Source organism: Coccinella septempunctata, chromosome 6 (assembly GCF_907165205.1).
Source record: "Coccinella septempunctata chromosome 6, icCocSept1.1, whole genome shotgun sequence".
In the NCBI taxonomy this organism is placed as follows: Eukaryota; Metazoa; Arthropoda; class Insecta; order Coleoptera; family Coccinellidae; genus Coccinella; species Coccinella septempunctata.
The window spans coordinates 6,487,414-6,498,375 of NC_058194.1; the positions used below are offsets into that span (position 1 = coordinate 6,487,414).

At 33.8% G+C, this 10,962-nt stretch overlaps 1 protein-coding gene across 1 annotated transcript; it reads right to left on the reverse strand.

The window, feature by feature from the left end:
- Positions 1-6,322: 6,322 nt before the first annotated feature.
- Positions 6,323-8,407, reverse strand: LOC123315588 (RAD50-interacting protein 1-like). Its single transcript, XM_044901342.1, has 2 exons — positions 8,223-8,407; positions 6,323-8,156 (listed from the first exon to the last, which is right to left on the reverse strand). The coding sequence occupies exons 1-2, from the start codon at positions 8,383-8,385 to the stop codon at positions 6,346-6,348; spliced, it is 1,974 nt and encodes a 657-aa protein (XP_044757277.1). The 5' UTR covers positions 8,386-8,407; the 3' UTR covers positions 6,323-6,345.
- Positions 8,408-10,962: the final 2,555 nt, after the last annotated feature.

Consider the following 10,962-nt stretch of genomic DNA (forward strand, 5'->3'; position numbering starts at 1 on the left):
CCCTGATTTGAGTTCATGCGTGTAACTTTTGATGTGGTGAGGAATTTAAAATAATTGCTGTGAACAAGATCAATGTAGTCTTTAACGAAGTTCAATTTTTTCTTTTTTAAATCCAGATTAATATCACCTATTGCAATAACATTTGGATATTCAGTAAGAGTATGATTAAGTTTAGGAATGAAATTATGTAATTTGTTTTTAGGTGCTCTATAAATATTCAGAATATGAGTTTTGTAATCCTCTATATAGATCTGACAGTATTCACACTTATCCAGGAGTTCAAATTCCTTATTAACAACGACTTCAAATTTTAAATACTTTTTAACATATAGGATCACACCACCACCTCTGGTTCTAGAGTTTCTACATTTATGTACAGCCACATAGTTATCAATGCTGTAGTATTTTATCTCAGATTGACGGAGCCAGGACTCAGTAATAGCAATTATATCTGGGTAATTGTAATTTCCAATATAACATTTCAAATTTTCAAATTTTTGACTCTTCCTTATAGATCTTATATTGAGATACAAGATGTTCAAAAAATTGTTTAGTTTTTTTGTGTATTTATTTTTTCAAAATCCTGTTCATTGAGAATTTTAATAGATTTACTTGTATCAGTTTCCCGTACAAAGACATGTCCATCCTTGAACCATGCAAATTTTATTGAATTCTGCTTCTTCATTTCACGAGCTCTCTTGAATAGAAGCTGATTCAACGTTGTCATATCTTCATTAATAAAGACCATTTTACTTTCCTGGAATCCAAGGTCCTTAGTGTTCAATGATATACCCTTCTTTGCCTGCATCAACTTCTTCTTCTTTTCAATGTCGATTAACTTCACCTTGATTTGTTTTGTTTGTTCTCTGCCTATCACAGAACAACTGAATTCATCCTTCGACACATCAAGTTCCAATTTCTTGGCAACATTGAGAACTACCATATCTAAATCCTTTTTTTCAGTTCTCGAAGTTAGTGGTATTCCTGTGATGACTATATTTGATTTTATTGCCTCTTGTTTGTTGTGTTCATTTTCCATTTTCAGTAGACTGATCTCTTTTTTCATATCATTTTTTTCTTTCTTAAGCAGTTTTAGTTCGGTTTTTAATTCAGCATTTTCTTTTTCCATTTTGTTTAGTTTCTTCAAAATCAAAGCGTTCTGGTGAAGAATTTGATCTAACTTAGTATCACAATTGTCAGTTAACGAGTTTTTGCTAGATTTTTTTGTTGTTTTTGGAGGTAACTCATCTTCCCCACTATCTGTAGAATCTCCAAGCTCAGAGGAAGTCCCATCACCTCCATCTTCGAGTTCCTCACAGTTATCACAAAGCCACGGTAATTTCTTGTCTATCACCGCTTTTAGATCCTAGTCATTCAATGAACAGCAAGTAGCAGTTCCATGGTACCACACTTTGCAGTTACCAGAGCATTGGATCCGCGCCACTGACTTCCTCAATGTTTGTTTACATCCATTACACTTCATAATATTTTTGTTTCTCGCCATCGTTTCTTTCTCAAGGAACACGAAGATTTTATTTAGCTGCAGCCAGATGTTCACTATCTGCAGATGACAAATATATTATCGGCCGGCGGCGACACGAAATCGAGAACCGAAAATCGATTTATTCGACCGTATCGGCACTTATTTCGGAAAATTTCCTTAACTGAATCACTACTAGGAACTTTAATTCAAATTAAGTTGGATAAAGATTCAAATATCTGAACTTCTACTATTTTTCCGTTTGTTTTGACAGAAGTAGGTTATGTTATGAAAAAGGGGCCTCTTAATCGACATTGAATCGAATTTTTTATAAGAGCAGAAGAGACTAAATGAGATCCTCAAGAATAATCTAATAACCAAAGGTAAAAGTGTATATCTTCAATTAATGGGTCACATGAAAGGAAGAGTCGAATGAAAATAGAAATTTTCATCCTAGTGTTTAATTCCGAGTACCTATTTCAATCCCATATTGTTGATTATGAACTATGTAACTTGTTTTCAATAGGAAATAATAAAGGTTCAATTCGAGACTCACAAAAGTAGAAACATCTAGATTGGACATTGGCTTATAGGTTAATGGCAGTAAAGCAGTACACAAATAATTCTACGTTATCTCTACATATCCTCCAGATGATATTCCAATTTTTTCTTAGTAACTATAGTGGCCACTTAAATGTCCATGTCTATTTTAAAATCATGAAAGCATCACTGTGAACAGGTATTTTTCAATACAGTTTAATCCACCTCCACAAACAAAAATTCCTGTGGATATGCATCCATATAAACGCACATTATTCACAAAAACAGCATAAAATCAACCCAAAATGCATAACCTATCGACAACAAACTTTGACATTTACCGATCATCTGTGTTGCTTACGCTAATAACGTAAATTCGTATCTTCCATACGACTAAAAATTATCTGAGCCAGATAGCGCAAGACGTTATTCCATTACCGCATAGCGTTCGCGTTATACGCTTCTTCCATATCTCTCTAATAGAGAGATAAGAAGCGTTAACATATTTATACTAACCTAACAAGTTGGAAGTTAGTTCTATGCATGCTACGCTTGCTCGTTAGAATGATGTCAGCTTCAGAGGTTAGAAACGAAATGAAGCTACGACAAACTTCCATGGATCTTGCTGACCAATTTTAAATTGATTAAAAAACTATACCATTTTATTACGAAATTTTGTTTTCAACTTGTTAAGAAAGGATCATAGAACACATTTCAACAGAAATAAATCTTAAGAAATTCGCTAAAATATCCAAAAACAGGCGAGAAGTACGCGGCATTTTTAGTCCCATAAGAAATGCATAGGGAATTCAGGGACCAGATCCACGGATGGATCTCGAATCGCGATTCAAATTTCCCGCCTAACCTCACTAATATGGTCTATGTATACCAGAGATATAGAATTCTATATCTCTGATGTATACATGGAACTCAGACCCTGCGTATCTGATTTTTTGTTTACTACGTTATTTTTTTCTTTGTTAATGTGTATCATTTCTAGAATAATTTTTTTATGGTAAACCCGCTGTTTAAACAAGTGGGCTTCGGGGTGGTCCGTAACTCGCCGGTACGTTGCCATATCGTACGATTATTCAGATAATTGAAGAAAGAGTAGAACTTCGATTTATGCCGCACCTCAGGTTTTAATGATTATTTTTTAAAGATAGAATTCTTTATATGGAATCGAATGGTATTAGACTCAATCTGTGGAAACTCATAGTTCGGCATGATTTTTTTGAACTCTGTTTGAAGTCTGTTATCTCAAACTCGACATTGTGCCATTATCCGATTTTTTTGCCGATTTTTTCCTGTATGCAGAACAAGATACAAAATTTATTTGTACAACTATCAATCTCAACAAACTTTTAATTTGAGAGGAACGATTTTTCGAAAATTTCATCACAATACGTGTATTATCCATTATATTAGAGAGATATGGAAGAAGCGTATAACGCGAACGTACGTTAATAACGTCATGCGGTAATGGAATAACGTCTTGCGCTATCTGGCTCAGATTTTAGTCGTATGGAAGATTGGCGAATCCAAAAATCTAGACGCTCTCTGCCGACGGAATTACGAAACTACTTTGTCAGTACTGCAAAGTCAAAACAAGTTTTGTTTCTTATGTTTTCCCGTATCTCACGTTGTCTAACAATTATAATTATTATTTGGAGAAGTTATATTGGGATTATTGTCTGGATTTCTGAATAGAAATATTGATTCCGAAAAAATATTGGAAAAGGTATTTATACCAGTGCTTTCAACTGGCAGGAGTTATGTTAAACGATTTTTTTTTGCGAAAGTTTTCTGCTAAATTCAATTGACGATTTAGAAATACAAATTTATAATTTTCATACTTCCAAATGAATGCTTTTTCTGATATGTAGAACTTGTTCCATGAGCCGAATCATATTTATGTCTCTTGAGATTTCAGTATGAGGAATACCTCTATATCATAACATGGAATTGAAATACTTTAAATAGAAACTTCACAAACTCAGTATAAGCTACCTCAACATTATTAGCTAGGTTTAATTCAAGAAGGAATCTGTGAAATAATAGGATTTTGTGTATAGGAACAGTGGATCACCAATATCATCGCTCGATTTTATTCCACAATTCATTCCTTTCAAATGAAGTAGGTATTTCCAAAGAATGTTGATCTTTCTTTACGAAACTAAATCAATCAATTCACTTCCGATATTTCCGATAAATATCTTGATTTACTAGAAAAACTCTGTTAGGCCGTACAAATCTCGAAAAGAGTACTGACAAACGTCAAAGTTTGTTTTCATTTCGCAGCGCCCTCAACGGTAATTGGATTCGCGAATACGAATTTACGTTATTAGCGTAAGCAACAGATGATCGGTAAATGTCAAAGTTTGTTGTTGATAGGTTATGCATTTTGGGTTGATTTTATGCTGTTTTTGTGAATAATGTGCGTTTATATGGATGCATATCTACAGGAATTTTTGTTTGTGGAGGTGGATTAAACTGTATTGAAAAATACCTGTTCACAGTGATGCTTTCATGATTTTGAAATAGTCATGGACCTTTAAGTGGCCACTATAGTTACTAAGAAAAAATTGGAATATCATCTGGAGGATATGTAGAGATAACGTAGAATTATTTGTGTACTGCTTTACTGCCATTAACCTATAAGCCAATGTCCAATCTAGATGTTCCTACTTTTATGAGTCTTAATAAAAAAATCTCGAATTGAACCCTATTATTTCCTATTGAAAACAAGTTACATAGTTCATAATCAACAATATGGGATTGAAATAGGTACTCAGAATTAAACACAAGAATGAAAATTTCTATTTTCATTCGACTCTTCCTTTCATGTGACCCATTAATTGAAGATATACACTTTTACCTTTGGTTATTAGATTATTCTTGAGGAACTCATTTAGTCTCTTCTGCTCTTATAAAAAATTCGATTCAATGTCGATTAAGAGGCCCCTTTTTCATAACATAACCTACTTCTGTCAAAACAAACGGAAAAATAGTAATGCGCAAGGCAAGAAAACAACGTAAATTACGATAACGTTCAACGTTATCCACCCGATATACGGCATGCGGTAACGTTAATACCGCCCGCTATTCTGAAAATGGAAATACGCATGCGTCGTAACGTTATTAGCGCTTGACGTTATTACCGCATGACGTTAAGGGTGCTTCCATATCTCTCTAATAGAGAGATATGTTTTTTCACTGTCCTAACCCAACCTAACAACCTAATCTAACCTCCAAATGATTCAATTGAATTTTTGGCCGAAATTGATCAATTATGCACATTTTCCCAATAAATTATCTCAAAACCCCAATTTGTTGAAAAAAACATTCGAATTAATTAAGAATTACAGTGAACAAACATTCAGCTGTCATAATTGAGTGCATTTAACGAACATTTCAAAAAATTATAGCTACTGAATTATAAGTTTCCGCAGATTTATTAGATTCCTCATGAACAAATTCTATCTATAAAAAAATAATCATCAAAATCTGATTCGAATATAAGGTCTCTGCACAATCTGGCAACAAAAAGCTCGAATGACGCTGTTACCGCACGCAGAATTTGACTACCGAATCTCACTTGTCTAAACAGCGAGTTTATACTTTGCTTCAAAGATTATAGATTCTCTATAATCTTTGCTTTGCTTGTCTATCTGTTACTTCTGCATCTTCAAAACGAAATCTATAATTCTCCTGCAATGCATGGATCGTTTCAATGACAACAACTTTAGATAAATCACCCAAATCTCTACATTCAGCAAGTCATGTTTGTGATTCTGATAAGATTTTACTGTGCTGATTGTAATGTTTTGTATCCTTGTAGAAGCCCTGAAGATGGATTAAAATAAATCCGAAAGCTCGGCAAAGAAAACAAGAGTATTATTGGTGAACCTAGGCCGATTCCCTTACAAACTAATCTCTAAAACTGCGACCATTATAGACCTGAATTTTATATATATATATATACAATTACTGAAGTCATTAGAGCCTTATAATAATATTAATTCAACGATAAGGGTCTATCGACTCTGGTTTGGGGAGTGAAGAAGCATTAAAATAATCCGAAAGCTTGGCGTAGAATAAAGAGTACCTCATTCACTCCCCAAACCAGAGTCGATAGACCCTTATCGTTGAATTTATATTTATATATATATATATATAGGAACATAAATTTGATATTTTCATTTGATCATTTATACTGTAAAAGTTTTCACAAGAAAGTACCTAATTCAGGCTGCATTCACATCACTTACACTTATCCTAATAAATAATAAAGATATAATATTAACTGAAATTTGTATATTTCATCATATGTTACATGTTTGTAGTGACCCAAGCAATTGTTTGAAATGACCTTCTGGTTTATCAGTGAATTGGGAAAATAATGGAAATAAGTTTCTTTCAATATCATATCTCAACTGAAGAATGCCTCCTTTCTCCAATTTTTTGTTCCAAATCAATTCTTCAAATAAGTAATTATCCAATTGTTGGGCCAATGATTTCCATATAATAGAGAAAATCTTATCTGCCAAAGACTTTTGCAACTGATGCAATCTTTTTGCTATAACTTCAAACATTGAACAGGCAGATGGCGTTAGTGATAAATTTTTAAAATCTTTATCGACTTTCATCTTGGACCAATCTTCTCTGATGTAATTTTGGCTTTTGCTTTCAATCTCCTCCATAACAAATTCAGACATTGTAGAAATTAAAAATCTTCTCATATCCCCATATAGCAATAATGTTTCAGTGAAAACACTTTGTGCCTCATTTTCTAAAGTAGAATCGTCAATATCTGGTAATAACACAGTTGGACTAATATTTTCTGATTTAGACTTGTAATAGTATAAATTCAGATGATGGAGAGTGTTTCCCCAATCCAGCAAGACATTTTCCATATAAAATAAAGTATTGGCAATCATGGGTACCTTAGATTCTATTACATTACCTTCTTCTGCTTTTGCAATTTGAATCAATCGAACTCTGAAATCATCTAATAACTCCAATTGTAGCTCTAAAAATTGAAGTCGATGACCAGGTTGTGGCAAGCTTTCATACCTATCTGTTATCCGTTTCAAAAGTGTCATAAATGCATCAGCACAAACCGTCACCTTCAAGTTATCTATATCAGAGTCTAGAGGTTCAAATGCTAGTTCAGAAGATGAAAGAATATTGTCCATTTTTTCCAAGGCAAATTTTCTTTCCATTGAAATCCACTTAATGAATACTTGTGCTTGAGTAAGTACACCTAATACTCCTGCTTGTATAACTGGATAATCATAAGAAATTCTTAACTCTTTATCAAAGCTCAAAGCTTCATCAACTGTGTGTGAGAATGTGAAATCATCATACTGTGCCTTCCCAATGTCTGCATGTAGTTTTTCAACAGCTAATTGAACCAACCCCACCATAAATTCAAGCTCAATGTCTAAATGGCAGTACCCCAATTTATCAACAACGGGCTGAATCCATTTATGCAAAAACTCCTTATGGTCTCTTATCCATGTTAAAATTTGTGTAAAATACCACTCTGGCTTATCCAAACGGTTAGTTTGACGTGGACCATAAAAATGATAAATAAAACGTTTTCTAAGTGGCTGTATCATCAGAAATGTTGGTGCACTCAAACAAGATGTACTCATAGATAATGCTATCGAATCGAAAGGATCATTAGATAATTCAATTTGAAGAAGATACTCAGTAAGAAGTTTCAGTCCATCTATTGCATTTTGAGGGGGTGTTTGAAGACTAAAATTTGCATTTACAAAAGGCCACTTGATTGATTTCAAAGTCTCCTCAAAACTTTCAGATAAACTACTCTTCAGAATGTCATGCCAGTACTTTTGGACGCCACAAATAATATTATTCAAATAGAAATTATCTAAATATTTCAAGTTCCAGTTAATTTCACATAAATTAGCAAATATAGTTACACACTTTTCATAGTCTTTACTTTTGTATTCTCTTTCTAATTCAACATTGAAATATTCCAGTTTTTGTATCACTCTTATATACTGTTTGGTAATTTGTAGAACATTCACTTTATGTAATAGATCCTCGTATTTTCTTCTAGTTCCATATATTCCATCCAAATCATTCTCAATTAGTTCAGTGACTTCTTTAAAATAATGGAACAATTGATTACATTTATCAAACATTTTCTCAGAAGAATATATTGTTTTACCAATAGGGCAGTCAATATTTCTGACATTCAATTTTGATAGTAAAGATTGCTTCTTCTGAATTAAAGAATGATAGATTAATTTACATTTTTTTGAATCCAGTAAGTCATTTCCGAAATTAAGTTGTAAATTTTCAAACGATTTTATTTTTATATTATTCATCATCTCTAGCTCTAGAATTGTTATATTATTTCATTGAACTCTATGGGAACCATAGAGTTCAATGTATTATTTTGGCATATAATCATAGACTCTATGCATATAATCCAAAGAGGAAAGTTAATCCACAGAACATACCCATCACCATTGAAATTATAACTTCTTCTTCTTCTTTGTTTCCCAAGCTGTCACGTTGGGAAACCTTGGGCTACAATTATGGAGAGTAGAGAGAAGGAAAACGATCGCTGCTTTGAGACCACAGATTTTTTGTCCCCTAAAATATGTACCAATAGAGTAGTTCATGCTTTTGCCAACAGGCGCGCTGGCCATCACGAGAGTGCGAAATTTTGATTCAAACAAATTGTAGTTAGCTGAGTGAACTGTTTCCCTGGTGACGGATGATAGGAATATTATTATTTTCGATTTTTGATAAGAGAACAACATAAATATGATCATGGTGAAATGTTGAAGCGTGCGCTAGTGTTAGAGTGTTTTGGCATTAGAAAGAAAAGGAGAAGAGATAAAATTTCCGAGAGCATTTTTGAGAGAAAATTGGAAAAAAAACCTTTTCTCAAGGATCGACTCCGAATCAATTTGTGTGTCAAGAGCACTTTTGCGATGAAGATATCAAAAAGATGATGGATTTATTATAAACGAAATCGAAATTGTCATCCCTCGTGAGAAGTTGACTCTTCTGAATAAGAATATCTAACTAATAAAACTACATGGTACAGAAGTAAATATTCTTGAAGAATTTTGTTGGCATAACATAATATATGGTTTCAATCGGTTCTCAGCTGAGTATTGGAAACAGAATCTACTCTAATATTTAAGTGATAAATTTGAGATTGCTACCTTTTGCTGTCTTGATGTGTACTACTCCTCACTACAGATTTATATAATTTTGAAGATAACGGTAAACCAACTAACAAAGCTGCTTTCAATAAACAATGATAAACAAAAGTAGGTACAATTTTTTTGATTAGTGATTTCTTTTGAAATTCATTGATTTCGACTTGTATTTTATTGCATATTATTCAGAGAACTCATATTTAATATAGATTCGAAGAAAGGTATTTGAAAAATCATCAGAAAAACCACGATGACACATAACCTAAAATAAAATGAAGGCTGTTCAAATTGACGCTTGCATCCCCACCCCTTATCGATACCCGCTGCAATCGCAGCGACACCTATCCTACGTTTCCCGTTTTCGGGGACACATTTTTAATACGTCGATCGTTCTCCTTCTCTCTACTCTCCATACTTACAATGGAAGCGGTAAAGGAAAGAGAAACGTGTTGCAGAGCAAAGATTATAGAGATAGATAGAGAGAGAGATTATAGAGAGATTCTCTATAATCTTTGGCCAAAGAGTATCAAGTTGTTACTCTTTGCTTTGGTCTAGAGAAAGTTAGAGCTAGAAGTGGCAAAAAGCTCGATAAAAGTGTTTAGTTTGCTGTTGTCCAACATCTCTATGTTTTTTTTTTGTTGACATTTACTGTGCACATTGAAATCTATGGGAAGCCATAGAGTTCAATGACTGTGCATCAGAGATATATCTCTGCTGTGCATCTACTCCATGTTTGTTTACGTTTACCCCAATATTTGAATGTTTATTATTATCGTATTTGTGTTCGATGTAATAGTGTTTCGTGCGTTTTAAGACTTGAGTATCAAGAATTTCGGTGTTGATATGCCAGGAAATTGTGTAATTTGTGGAAACTATGCCGAAAACGATAGATTCGGATTGGGGTAAACGTAAACAAAAACAAGTTGATGTTGGACACAGAGAGCCAAGGGCGGATTTAGGGGGGGGGGGCACGGGGGCACGTGCCCCCCCCAGACGGACGGATCTTTCTATACATAGTTGAACTCTTAAAAATAAACTTGAAGTTCATTTCTCACATTTACTGTTGATTTTTTGCTTGTCTGCCCGTTGTGCCCCCCCCAGAAAAAAATCCTGGATCCGCCCTTGCAGAGAGCTATCCTTCGTAGCTGCGCAATGCGGTATCTTCTCTTTCCTCTATCTACATTGAACTTTAGTTCAATGTCTATCTACGAGCGGGCGCCCTCAACGGTAATTGGATTCGCGAATATCGCAGCGCCGTTGAGGGCGCTGCGAAATGAAAACAAACTTTGACGTTTGTCAGTACTCTTTTCGAGATTTGTACGGCCTAACAGAGTTTTTCTAGAAAAGCAAGATATTTATCGGAGTTATCGGAAGTGAATTGATTGATTTAGTTTCATGAAGAAAGATCGACATTCTTTGGAAATATTTAATTTGAAAAGGATGAATTGTGGAATAGAATCGAGCGATGATATTGGTGATCCACTGTACCTAGACACAAAATCCTATTATTTCACAGATTCTTTCTTGAATTAAACCTAGCTAATAATGTTGAGGCAGCATATACTGATGAGTTTGTAAAGTTTCTATTTACAGTATTTCAATTCCATGTTATGATATAGGTATTCCTGATACTGAAATCTCAAGAGACATAAATACGATTAAGCTCATGGAACAAGTTTTACAGATGAGAAAAAGCATTCATTTGGAAGTATGAAAATTATGAAATTGTAT

Coding starts and splice junctions, on each gene's coding strand:
- LOC123315588 (XM_044901342.1), bottom strand. CDS start 8,385: ATGATGAATAATATAAAAATAAAATCGTTTGAAAATTTACAACTTAAT. Junction 8,157..8,222: donor AAATATTGACTGCCCTATTG/GTAAAACAATAT, acceptor ATTATTTTAAAG/AAGTCACTGAACTAATTGAG.